Raw genomic sequence first — 14,024 nt, forward strand, 5'->3', positions numbered from 1 at the left:
AATTTAGATAAACATTAAATGATGGCTCTATATTATTAAAACCAACCCCATTAAAATGCAGCGTTCTAGCAACAAATATATGAATGGCGTTCCTTCCCAGTTTGTTCCTTCCCAGTTTGTGCGGAGAATGAAATGTTGGGGTAATCCAGTGTTCTCTTGCAAATAGTAATGGCAATCAGTGCAAACCACATTGGAAAAGAAACAAATTTGCCCCACCTTTTTATTATTATTAAATTTATGCACTGCCCAGTTCCTAGCCAAAGTTGTGCTAAGGGTGGCTTCCAACCAAGGTTTATTTGTGCAAAGACCTAAGAATTATTTGTGCAAAGACCTCAGAACCTCTTTGCAGTTTAGTGATTTCGATGCCGATGCAATTCTCAGTAGAAACATGCAGCCAAAACTTAGAGAAATAAATAAGTGAGGTGCCTAAAGCAGTTGCTGTGATACTGGATGACTTAAGTTACTTTCATATTGACTGGGTAAATGCGTGCTCAAATTATGCTGCAGAAATGTGGTTCTTGGACATAGTAAATGACTTTGCACTGGAACAATTAGTCACAGAGCCAGCCAGAGGGGTAGGGATCTTGGACTTGATTCTGAGTGGGGCTCAAGACCTGGTGAGAGACAGAAATTTTGTACCATTTGGGAGCAGCTACAATAATGCTATGAAGTACAGCAGTCTTGCCAGTGGCAAGTTAACCCTGAAGCCCAGAACAGTAACTCAGCATGGGGTTCTCAACTTGGGGTTGCTTTTAGACATCCTGTTTCCCACAGTACCTGTAACCAACGTTGTCTGGTTCAAATAACCATGTCTCTTCCAAGAAAAGCCAACATCAGGCTATATCTGCCCATGCTCCACTCACATTCAGATTTGATCACTGCTTTGTGCACTATATGGTCTGCCCTTGAAGATTGTTCAGAAGCTTCAATCACAGAAAGTACAGCAAAATAGACAATGGGTTCATCTGGATAAAAACTTATCTCACCACTACTAGTAGCTGCCAATGAGTCTGAAATGTACTTGAAACCAGAGGCCTAGCTACTATGGGGCTAGGGCCGTGGTGGCGAATCTTTGGCACTCCAGATGTTATGGACTACAATTCCCATCAGCCCCTGCTAGCCTGGCCAATTGGCCATGCTGGCAGGGGTTGATGGGAATTGCAGTCCATAACATCTGGAGTGCCAAAGGTTTGCCACCACTGGGCTAGGGGGTGCGCATTGCACTGGGTGCCCCGTGCACACCTGGGTGTGTGTGCAGAAAATCCCCTCCCAAGGCACACACCCCCCCCGCCCCCGCACTTACCTTAGTTCAGCCTGAAAGTGCAGGCTGGAAAAGCAGCCTGTTCACTTGAGGCTGAAAACGGCCTAGTGGGAACTACACTTCCCAGCAGACCTTGCAAGCCCCAAGGTGGGAAGTGCAGTTCCCATCAGGCCGTTTTCAGCCTCAAGTGAACAGACCACTTTTTCTAGCCTGCACTTGCAGATTGAACTAAGGTAAGGGGAGTGGGGGGCGGAAAATGCAGAGTGTGCACTGGGCGCAGTATGGCTCAGCTACACCTCTGCTTGAAGCAGATGTGCTTACTCTTATAGCTCTAAATATCCACAAGGTATCTGTGGGGCCACTGTCTCATGAAATTGCTGGAGGTTGTTATCTGAAGCTTTTGCCTCCTTTTACCAAGATAAGGGAGAGTACAGGGCCTTTTCTGTGGTAGCCTTATTTGTAGCCCCCACCACTCAATTGTAAATGGAACTTTGGATACTCACTATGAGGGTTCCTTCTGCTCTGAGGTTAGGAGGGCATCGAGATTTGGGTGATTCCAGGGAGGCAGGACTAATTTTAACAACTTCCTGTCTCCCAATTGGGAGTCACCTGGCTTAGTTTGGTTACTTCACAAGCTAATGAACCAAGAACAGAGATTTTAAAAACCCCACCAGAACAGGTAAAAAACACAGATGTAAAACAATCGATAACCTGAGGGACAATGAGTGGGGTATGGAGGGTTAGAGTAAGTATCTTCTTTCTGTTGCTTGAGCACGTAGCATTGATCAGACAGGATTCTGCTTTTGATCCATGTCGCTTCTTTTTCTATCTTACAGTGTCTCTCTCTTTTGGATGGGGCAAGATGCTCTCTTAACCTCAGAACAAAAGGAACCCTCACAGCGAGTATCTAAGGTTCCGTTCCCACTCTGAGTAAAAGGGCATCTGGAACTTTGCAACCTCCAATAGCAGCGACCCAAGAAATGGGTGGGAATGTAATTATCATCTACCACTTGCTACAGCAATGCTCAAACACAGCATTATCCAAGCAGGGGGAATCAAGTTTATAGTGGCCAACAGATGTCAAAATTGAAGACCAGGTGGCTGCCTTATGTATTTCCTCCATTGAGGCTTCATGGTAGAAGACTGTGGCATTGACTACCCTTCTTGCCGAGTGTGCCACGATCCCCGCTGGAGACAGAATGTCGCTTGTGTCCTGATATCGTGTCCAAATGTCATCAGCCAGCCTCCCTACACCGATCGAGTGGTTATTTTGCGTTGCCCCTTCTTGATTCCGCCCATGCTTAAGGAGAGTTACATCTGAGCTGGCCAGATGGTTTTCATAGGCTCAGGTTTGTCACCATTTTGTTTTAATGTGTTTTAATTGAGAGGTGTAGCACATCAATGTATTAGCGAGAGCGTGTCATTGCTTGTATGCTACTCCGAGCCCCACTTTGGTCGGGGAGGGCGGGATATAAATTTAATAAGATAAATAAAACTCTTGTAGGCATGGGCATGATTGATGGCTGATCTGGACATCTTCTTCCCCCCATTCAGGGCTGTGGATGAAATGAAAAGGGAGGGTCTATCTTCCTGAATGACTCTATATGTTGGAAGTACATACATTTTTCAACTTTTTTTTCCTGTAGTCAAACTGTTTTACAGCTGGCCCATCAGCGTTGCATACTTTTCTGTAATGTGATATTAGTTTTGCCATCTCCCAATTCTTGTTTACATAGGAACCAGTCGTGAAGTTTTAAATGGGCGACTTTCAAAAATATTTACAAGTCTGCAGTCTTACATCATCCTACAGATGAAAACACTGAAGTTGCCTCTTCAGATTTCCAGTTTCAAAACAAGCAGTTTCCCCTACAGTTGTTTCACCACCTCGGTATACCGTGAAGTCCTTTATTCAGCCCTCACCAGCTCAAATGACCCCTCTCCTTTTCTTGCATTTCTCATCATTATATAACCATAGCTCTCACCAGGAACTTCTCTTACTGTGCAATTAAAAAAATAAATAAATGCAAATCCTGCCCCAACTTTCCCTGGCCTTCATCCTGCCTATGTCACCTTTCCCCTTATCCAGGTGCCTGTCAGTCGTCTTCAATGCCTGAAATTACCTGTTGCAATGTGAGCAAGCGACTGGCTCTTTCTTGCTGGCCAGTGATGTCATCAGCCAGAGACTAGCAGTCATTACCAGAGCTGGCTGTCGCAAGGACTGCTTTCTGGGCTTCCTGAACATCTATGACTAGGGATGCCTAGTCTATAAAATTATGAAGTCTATAAAATTATGCATGGGGTAGAAAATGTTGACAGAGAAATGTTTCTCTCTTTCTCACAATACTAGAACCAGGGGGCATTCATTGAAAATGCTGGGGGGAAGAATTAGGACTAATAAAAGGAAACGCTTCTTCACGCCACGTGTGATTGGTGTTTGGAATATGCTGACACAGGAGGTGGTGATGGACACTAACCTGGATAGCTTTAAAAGGGGCTTGGACAGATTTATGGAGGAGAAGTCGATTTATGGCTACCAATCTTGATCCTCCTTGATCTGAGATTGCAAATGCCTTAGCAGATCAGGTGCTCAGGAGCAGCAGCAGCAGCAGGCCATTGCTTTCACATCCTGCACGTGAGCTCCCAAAGGCACCTGGTGGGCCACTGCGAGTAGCAGAGAGCTGGACTAGATGGACTCTGGTCTGATCCAGCAGGCTAGTTCTTATGTTATGATGACAGCCTCCAAGTAGACCTGGAGGTCCCCTGGAATCACAGTTCATCTCTAGAGTAAAGATCTGTTCTCCTGAAGAAAATGGCCGCTTTGCAGGGTGGATTCTATGGCATTGTATTCCACTGAGGTATCTTGTTCTTCCTAGGCTCCATCCCCAAATCTCCAGGAGTCTCCCAACCTGGATCTGGCAACCCTACCTGCGCCCCCCCCCCTTCCCTGCCACTGGCCAGGAGGGTCCTGAAAGTCCTATATGGGACCCTGTAGCGAGATGGAGTTTAGACACAACTCTGTCCCTAACTCCTGCTCCAAAAGCTCTTCTCTGCACTGGACCAAGTAAGCAGATCTGTGGCTGCTGCTGGGGTGAGGGCCAGGTGAAAGCCCACACCCACATTTTCTAAAGACTGACTAGCACAGGGGTCTGAAACCTGCGGCTCTCCAGATGTACATGGACTACAAATTCCATCAGCCCCTGCCAGCATGGCCAATTGTAACTAGTCCATGAACATCTGGAGAGCTGCAGGTTGCAGACCCCTGGACTAGCACATATAAAAACACAGCCCCGAATAACCAGTTGTCTTCTGTTTTTGGAAATTGAAAGCAGAGGTGGGATCCAGGAGGTTCTTACAGGTTCCCAAGAGTAGGTTACTAATTATTTGTGTGTGCCGAGAGGGGGTTACTAATTGGTGATTTTGCTGCGTGATTTTTGCCTTAGTTACGCCCCTCCTCTCAGCAGTAGCGCGCAGAACTTGAAGCAGTCTAGCAGGAGGTGCACCGGCGTGCATTTGTTTCCCACCCAAGCAGTCTAGCAGGAGGTGCACCGGCGTGCATTTGTTTCCCACGTCCTTGCCACAGTCCAGCCCAGGAATGCCCTGCCCCGGAATACCCGGCCACGCCCCCATTGTGCCCCACCCAGCCCCATTGGCGCTATGCCACCGTTTGAATCCCACCACCATGGGAACCTGTTACTAAAATTTTTGGATCCCACCACTGACTGAAAGGTATTTGTTCTTTTCATTTCTTTTTTGGAGGCAGCTATCAATATGCCCCCTGGTCCATAACTTTTCAATGGGTACATGCTGGTTAAATGTGTTAGAAATATCTGCTTGTGAAGGCAGCTTTGTAAGACTGGTACGAAACTCTCTAAGGCGTTCCTTACCTGTTAGCACAGTGAATTTATAAACCAAGAAACCCCAAGGTTATCGAGGAGAAAAGATGAGGAAAACCAAAGTGGTATTTTCGGTAACTCTTTTTAAAACAGCAAAGAAAGCCCCACTGTCCATTCTGTGCATCCAAGGGGAGCTCTCGTCGCTGCAAGATAGACTGAACAGGAGAATCCATCTCTGCCAGAGGCAACAGCTTACAATTAGCCAGGAAACCGCCCCCCCCTTCCCTCCCCCCAAACACTCAACAACAGGTAGGTGCCAGAGTCCAAGAGTATACAGACCAGCCATAGAGTTCAAGCGGGTTTGGTTAAGTTCCGGGTGACACAAGTTCTACCCCAAACAGGACTTGGCTGGAATAATTACAGAAGAGCTGAGATGCCAGCGCAGAAGGTATGTACACAAGGCATGGTCCATGGGGCAAGGTGAGTGATCGCCCTCGCCGGAGATGGTCGGGTCTTGCTGCCTGTGCCTGGAGCTGAGAAGCCATTGTCCTCCTGGCTGACACGAAGGGTATAATCAAATGTCCCCGGAGAGTTCAAGAGTTGGGCTTGATGCTGATCCTACAGACAAGAAGCACTGGGTGGACAGCAAGATGCCCAGGCAATCCCAGCGATCAGCAAGGGGGCAGTGAGCTCAGAGGCTGGCTATATAGGCTTAAGAACAATTATATGTGTCTCTCTCACACACACACTCACCGCTGCTCCCTGCATAGTATGCAGTCCCATTTCCTGTCTCCCACCCACCTTAATGTCAAACTCCAGGAACCAGGCCTTCCTGCAACACAGTCATTAGTCATGGAGAAAACCCATGTTTGACTGCCCAAAGAAATGTTTTGTCAATTCAGTTTGCTCCATTTTTATGCTGATCTTTATTCCCCAAAAGTCTGGAATGCTGGAAGTTTGAAATAAAGGAACAGAAGAGCAAGAACAGAAGGAAGAAAAGGAACAGGTTTGGAAGGCCAGATAGGACGAAAGTGTTTTTTCCCGTTCTTTTTCGACCGAAGGTCTCAGGGTGACATATGAAGTCCCCCCTACATTTACTTTTTCTTCGTAACTCTCTAATGAGGGGGAAAGGGGTGCCAGGCCAAGAGTGACTGACCTAACATCACCCAGTAAGAACCATGTTCATCAAGTGAGCACCATGTGCCAAAAAACCCTAGGACAAGCCACTGTTTAGCCCTCCATCTACATAGTGGGGATACTGCTGACCTACCTCCAAAGGACTGCACTGAGATTAAAAAGACGCATAGAAATGTCACTTTCTTAATTCTTTTTTTTTCTTTCTCTCACACACAGATAATCATCTCTGACAAAACAATACCCAGACATTTTTGTGGGAAGTTAAAAAAAACAACCCCAAAAATACATCTTCCTGGCTTTCCACAAGCAAAGTATCCCCAGGCAAGCTGGGTTATATGACTTCAGACTACAGGTGGAGAAAATTATTAACGCCCTCCCTAAGCTTCCAGCAAACATAGCACAGAAAGTCATTAAGCAACACCTTCTAACTGATATGCTTTGACACTACACCCAGGGAGGGTTGATTTTTTAAAAAAGGTAGACTCCAAAATTTAACACACACACACACACCTACACCCCCCAGCAGACCGTCTGAAGTGGTACAATCCAGCATCCCAGCACTATATTCCATCAGAAAGGTTCCAGCTTTTTTTATCTGACCCATCCATTCCGAGCCTGCTGGGCACTACGTGGACCTTAATCAAAGCCCACTTAAGCCTCCCACAATGCATGGCAGGAAGAAGGGTTCCACATACACACAAACACGCCTCCATTCCCCCTGTTTCAAGCAAACTTCCATTCAAAATGTCTTCTCAGCCAGAATGCCCAGGCTCTGCCCCCTCACCCCACCCAGGATCAAGAACCAGCTATGAGACTTGTGGCTTGGATGGATGGCTGTGGCTCCCACTGCAGCCTGGCAGAAACAAAGGTGCCGTTGGCAGACGCAGGGCAGCGAGGAACAAGCTCAGTCATTGGTGATACCCTTGGCTCGCAGCTCCTCTTGCACCCGAGCAAGATACGTGGGATCAGGATAGCCAAACCTGGGGAGAGAGAACAGAGGAGTCACACCTTTTAGCCAACTAGTGGATTTAACCACCAAGGATGCTCCCATTTTGAACTGCAGGGTTTCTTAGAATGAAGTCCTAGGCCAGTGATGGTGAACCCAAATTGCCCAAAGTGCCCAAATTGCCACCCAAACCCCACTTATTTATCGCAAAGTGCCAACCCGGCAATTTAACCTGAATGCTGAGGTTTTTGTTTAGGGAAAAAACGGTTGGCTCCCTCTTCCTCCTCCCCACCCGCTTGAACAGGGGCCAGCCTGCTCTAGCCTCCAGCAAGTCCTGCGTGCACCGCTCTGTGCCTCTCTAGCATCTCTGCCTCCTCTGCCCACCCCACCCCCCTTGGGCAGAAGCCACCCAGAGCACAGGCACCAGGCCTGCCAGCCGAGTCCTCCCTACTCACCACGGTGCGCGCATATCGTGTTCAGTGGCCCAAACCAGCCTAGATGTGTGGGGGGGTGATTTTCTGCCCCCCACATGACGAACTCTGTGTGTGCATGCCCACAGAGAGGGCTCAAAGTGCCACCTCTGGCACCCATGCCATAGGTTCGCCATCACTGTCCTAGGCGCAGTGGTGGTGAACCTATGGCACTCCAGATGTTCATGGACTACAATTGCCATCAGCTGGCAGGGGTTGCTGGGAATTGTAGTCCATGAACACCTGGAGTGCCATAGGTTCACCACCACTATCCTAGGGAGAGTCTCCCCCCTAGAGCTCTGCACCTTCCATCTGGCACTAAAGAGGTATTTAATCAACTTCGGATAGTTTCAAAGGGAGGTCACCACTGCTCCTTTTTCCCCCAGAAGTGCATTTTGATATAAAGTGCGACTTGAGCATCACTGAATCTAAAATCATCCTTCTTTTGCAAAGATATAGACGAAAAAGAGGCCTTATCTACCGCCCCTGTACAAACACAAACACAAAATCCAATCTGATTAATAATGCAGTTATATAATAAGAGATATATTTGTGTAACTGCCCTGGAACTTTAAATAGTAAAAGAGACCACTCCCTGTACGACCCCTTGCTGTGCTAGTAAGGTACTGCAAATTGGACCAGCAGTGGGTAGGTGGCCTCTACCAGCTATGATCACTGCTCCCTAAGGGAACTCTTGATCTTTGCATCTTTGTCAACACCAACAGCACTGATTTCCCCAGAATCTTGGCTCTGCCAAAATCACTCACACAGAGCAGAGGAGAAGATTGTGTCTAGATCTATCTATAAAATGCAAACTGCAGACTCGTGTTTCAGGTTGAGAAGGGAGAGCCAGTTCTGAACAGAATAAATTACCATGGCTACATTGACTAACCTTGTTGATAGATGATGAGAAAATGAATTTAAAGAAAAATGGGAGTCTTATTAGAAGTATTACAGCTTTTAATGTAGCCCCGTTTATTAACTTCTGATTTTATGGACTATGTAGGCTATTTTATCTTATTATTTGGGTACTGTTTTGTTTGTAAATCATGGGTTCTAGTCGAAACAGTTTTTATGTATTACACTGTTGATTGTACATCGCCCCAAGCCAAATATGGGAGGGGCGATTATCAAATCAACAAATAAGTAAATAATGTGTCCTGACCCGGCCTCTCCGTTCGGCCGAGGCAAACTTACTGGTGGTCCCCCACCTCTCCATGATGTGGCTGATTTCTACCTTGGCCAGGGCTTTTATGGCCCTGGCCCCGGCCTGGTGGAACGCTCTGCCTCCAGCTGTTAGGGCCCTGCGGGACCTTGGTGAGTTCTGCAGGGCCTGCAAAACTGAGCTGTTCCACCAGGCTTTTGGGGGAGCTGGCCGCTGAGTAGCTGCCCTTCTCGATGCCCATGTACTATCTGCTAATCCCCTCCCAGGGTTGGGACTGGGTGCCGTCTACCAAGTGGTAGATGGGTCATACTGCTGCTATTTTAATTAATGCATTCCATGGATTTTAATGATTGTTTGATTGTCTTGTGCACTGGGTTTTATTGTTTTATTCTTTTGTTTACATATACACTGCTCTGAGCCCTTTGGGGGTAGAGCAGTTAAGAAATCGAATTATTATTATCATCATCATCATCAATAATAATACTAATACTAATAATAATAATAATATCTGCACGAATACATTACAACTTCCTAGGCCTGAGTGAGGCTCGAATTGTAATGAAGGCCAACAACCTGCTAAAGATCTGGCAGCTGTGAAATCTGCCATAATAATAACAACAACAACAACTACTACTACTACTACTGTTTTTGTATCAATAATAATAATAATTACTGTTTTTGTATCAATAATAATAATCACAATCATCATCATCTTCTTGGGATTCCCAAACCCCTGCCTACATCTTCCCAGTCTTTCCTCCCTATCCCAGAGCAACTTAGTCCCATACAGCTGTGGTCCTCCGGTGCAGTTGGTTTTGTGGTGGATGTCGATTTCCAAAGGTGGAAGTGATGACATTGGTCATGCTGGCCGGTGGATCAAATGTGGAAGGTACTACGATGAGTGAAAGGTGAGGCGTTGGTCAAAGAGCTCCTAACGGGAACCAAGGAGCCAGCACCTTGTTGCCTTCTGGGCAATCGGGCAGGTAAGCAACGCGGGTGGTGCCGGGGTAGCGGACTCCAGGGTTGGGATGCTCCACCTGTAAGAGGGAACTGGGTGAGTTGTCAACAAGAACCAGCCAATGGCCTGCAGAATGTGCACGGATTTAATGTTCAAAAAAGCATTTTGAGAAAACATTAGAACTCTGGTAGAACGGAGCAATTCAGGAGGGAACCTTTGCAATGGAACAGGATTGTAGTTAACTGCAGTGATTATCATGGGCATCACCTGCGTTCACTGCACTGACTTATACCTTGTCATCCTCTTTCTCTCTTGTTTATAGTAAGCCTTGCCTCAGACACCTTGTTCGCACTGTTCTGAAATCCTTATTGCATTATTCATTAGCTGTCGTATCCCAAGTGCACTGCTTTATATCCTGTAATCCACAAGAAAGGCAGACTATATACACAAAACCCATAAGGCAGCTGGATCAAAACATCGCAACACTGTAGCTGTGGGCTACAGTGGAGTTCTTCCTCCAGGCCCCAAGATGGAGACACTCAAACGCTGGTTGGCCCATACTGCTTCAAAGGAGGCAGAAAGGTAAGACTTCTGAGAATGCTGGACCATGCACAACCAGTCATAGCTTAGACCAGGGTGTCGAACTCGTGGCCCTCCAGATTATGGACTACAGTTCCCATCAGCCCCTGCCAGCATGATGCTGGCAGGGGATGATGGGAACTGTAGTCCATAGCATCTGGAGGGCCGCAAGTTTGACACCTATGGCTTAGACAGACCACATCAGTAGTCGCATGCTTTCAAAGCTGAATTGTATTCTTTTCTCATTCATATTTATTTATTTATTTATTTATTTATTTATTTATTTATTGGGTTTATAAACCGCCCTCCCCCGGAGGGCTCATTGGCGTGGGCTTGGAGCACTGAAAGCATTTCTGACCAACTGTGCTCAAATACACCAGTGATCACCATGGTAGCAAAATGGAAAAGGTGTGAAATCCTCCCTGGCCCGTGCCTGAATCCCTGCTCTCCCGTTCAGCTCACAGGCTGACCTCGGGCCAGTCCCTATCTCACAAGCCGTATGAAGATAAAGCATCGTATTCCTGCCTAGTCTCTGAATTCTACCCCAAGCACCATCAAGGAAAGTCAGGATACAGATGTAGTAGAGGTGTAGAAAGGGGGGAAGGCGCCCAGTGCACTGGTGCGTCCTGCGCCCCTGCCCCGCCCAGGTATACCCCCACCACACCTCCGCAGGGGTGCACGCCCGGTGCGTCCCCCCCACCCCACCCCTTTGGAGCTATGCCTCTGAGATGTGGTGGACTATAGCTTTTTCAACACAGCAGCACAACATTTAGTGCTCTGGTGAAGTTCAAACAAATACATGCTTTCATTCTAGCCACAAACGAATCCACTCAATATACACGTGGACAAAAGAAGCGGCCTTACACTGAAGCAGACCTTTGGTCCATTGTGGTCAGCAATGCCCACTCAAACTGGCAATTGCTCTTCAGCCTCTCATTTCACATCACCTGCCACCTGGTCCTCTTAACTGGGGACTGAACCTGGGACCTTTTACACACCAAGCAGATGCTCTACCACTGAGCTACGGGACGGATTCGATTTAATTCATTCACTTTGAGCCCACGCATTTTCAAATAAGACCACTGATGGCATACATGGTCCCCTACACGTTTTACGTTACCCTGAGAGAAAACCACCGGTCAAAAGATACCTAGCGAGTTTCACGGGGGAGCAATGACTTGGACCAAGGTCTCCGGGGTTAACATGTGGCTACTCCATGCCAACTCTTAGGAGAAAAACTGGAGTTTTTGTTGGAATTTCCAGCCTTGCTTTGCATGCAGCAGCAGCAAAACCAGCAGGGAATTCTGGGAAGCTGCACGAACATTCTAAAGGTGACAGTTAAAATCCGTTGGTGGTGTTCTGTTCCCTCACACACACTCTCTGAGACTGCCTGACTGACTGACTAAGAGAAAAGATGTACTCTGTGCTCTGTATACTGTTGTAGACCAAATGATATAGAAAGTGTTCTGACTAGACTAAAAGATATTGTAACGCAACCAAACTGTAACAAACCATTAGCCATGCATGTAAATACCAAACATACCTGTTTCCCTTCAGTTTCTCCCTATCCTATCCAGAAAGGAATGTTTTTCTTTAACATGCCAATCCTACCATCCTCATTAGGTTGCACTGAGTTAAACTTAGTGTAGTGTTGGACTAGGATTTTGGAGATTTAAATTCTAATCTCCACCCATCTCTAGGTGAGTTTGGGTCAGTCGCTTGCTTTCATCCCAACCTACCTCACAGGGGTGTTGCAAGAGCATAGTGAAGTGTCATGAAAAAGGAGAGGACATACAATGTATGCCAGCCACCCTGAGATCTTTGGAGAAAGGACAGGAAAAATGTACTGAAATATGTGCACAGAGTGTGTTTGGATAGCCATAGCCCAATTTTAACGTGTGGTACAAAGTTGCATCTCCACATCATGAGCCTGAGCTGCCCAACAGCCAATGCTGTATCATCTAAAACAGTTCATTGATACACTTAAGCATATCCGCAGAATTTCTTTTGTGTAATTCAGATAAGTTAGTGCCTCTGTCTTGCCTTTCTTCTGGGGTGCATATCACCCAGGCATAGCTGGGCCAAACTGGTTATTGCCGAGACTATATTTTCACTTACGCAGCCCTATCGGCGCTCTCTTCCCATCATCTTACCTTAGTTCCGCTTTCCTTTCAGCCTAGAACCTTCCTTTTTCAGGAAGCTGAAAAAAAAAGGCCTATTCACAGTTCAGGCTTAAAAATGGCCTGACGGGAACTATACTTCCCAGGAGACCTTGTGAGCCCCAAGGTCTCCTGGGAACTGTAGTTCCTCAGCCCATTTTTACTGTGAACAGGCCTTTTTGCAGCCTGAAAAAGTGAAAAGGAAAGGAACTAAGGTAAGTGGGGGAAGTGGGGGGCGCTGCAGGGGGGAGGGGGGAAAGGGGCGGGGCCTGGGGGCGATTTTCCGCACGCGTCCCCGCCCCCTCATAGCTCTGCCACTGATATCCACTAGTCAGTTGCCCAGACCTCCTCAAGGCCCTAGAATTACTTCTCTGGAACAGGCACAAACCTGTAAAACAGGCTCCTACCCAGACCATGTCATAACGTTAACAAGACTTACTGTCTGGACTGGGCCTTGATAAGGTTCACTCACAGCCCATCACCACCGTGCTTGGGCCCTATTTTCCTCTTGTCAAGAGCCAGCGTGGTGTAGTGGTTAAGAGCAGGTGCACTCTAATCTGGAGAACCGGGTTTGATTCCCTGCTCTGCCACTTGATCTGTGGAGGCTTATCTGATAAACCAGATTAGCTTGTGCACTCCAACACTTGCCAGCTGGGTGACCTTGGGCTAGTACCAGTTCTTCGGAGCAGTTGTGAGGGGGGAAGGGAAAGGAGTTTGTAGGCCCCTTTGAGTCTCCTTACAGGAGAGAAAGGGGGATATAAATCCAACTCTTCTTTCTTTCTTTCGACTATTGTTCAAAGGCTTTTTCCTCCTGAACTCCTCTTCCTTTTGATATCCATGAGCATATCTTATACAGAATCAGACCACTGGCCTAGCCAGCTTAGTATTGCCTACTTCAACTGGTGGCTACTCTTGGGTGGGGATGTTGGTCTTTGCCATCCCTGGATTTTTTCAAGTGGAGATGCCAGGAGAGGCTGGACCTACATGCAAAACAGATGCTCTTCCACTGAATCACGGCCCTTTTCTCTTTTTCTCCCTTTGCTGGTCACTGAGTGCCCTGACCTGGATGGCTCAGGCTTGTCGACCCTCAGAAACTAAGCAGGCTCAATCCTAAATTGTACTGGGATGGGATACCATCAAGGAAGTCCAGGGTTGCTATGCAGACACAGGCAACAGCAAATCACCTTTGAATGTCTCTTGACTTGAATACTCTTCTGGGTTGCTATCAAGCAGCTGTCATTCGAAGGCACTGTCCAGCAGTCTGTGAGCTGGGCCTCTTTTACGAGCACAATTCAGCCCACCCATTTTAGTGAATGAAGAAAGGTAAAGAGTAGGGTTGCCAGCTCCAGGTTGGGAAATATCTGGAGAATTTGGAGGTGAGGCCTCAGGAGGATGAGGTTTGGGAGGGGACTTCAGTGGGGTACAATGCCATTGTGTCCACCTCCCAAAGCAGCCATTTTTCCCCTGATGAACTATTGGTTACCCGGAGATCAGTTGTAAACCCAGGAGATTCCCA

General features: G+C 47.1%; 1 protein-coding gene across 1 annotated transcript in view; it reads right to left on the bottom strand.

The window, feature by feature from the left end:
• Positions 1 to 5,220: 5,220 nt before the first annotated feature.
• The window catches only part of DTX3 (deltex E3 ubiquitin ligase 3), a 38,650-nt gene continuing 29,846 nt past the window's right edge, over positions 5,221 to 14,024 (bottom strand). Inside the window, exons 4-5 of the mRNA XM_048490501.1 lie at positions 9,601 to 9,849; positions 5,221 to 7,211 (exon numbers count right to left, since the gene is read on the bottom strand). Of these exons, the coding sequence (XP_048346458.1) occupies positions 9,733 to 9,849 (117 nt within the window). The 3' untranslated portion in view covers positions 5,221 to 7,211; positions 9,601 to 9,732. The remainder of the gene's footprint in view (positions 7,212 to 9,600; positions 9,850 to 14,024) is intronic.

The sequence above is a fragment of the Sphaerodactylus townsendi genome, linkage group LG03 (genome assembly GCF_021028975.2).
Source record: "Sphaerodactylus townsendi isolate TG3544 linkage group LG03, MPM_Stown_v2.3, whole genome shotgun sequence".
Lineage (NCBI taxonomy): Eukaryota > Metazoa > Chordata > Lepidosauria > Squamata > Sphaerodactylidae > Sphaerodactylus > Sphaerodactylus townsendi.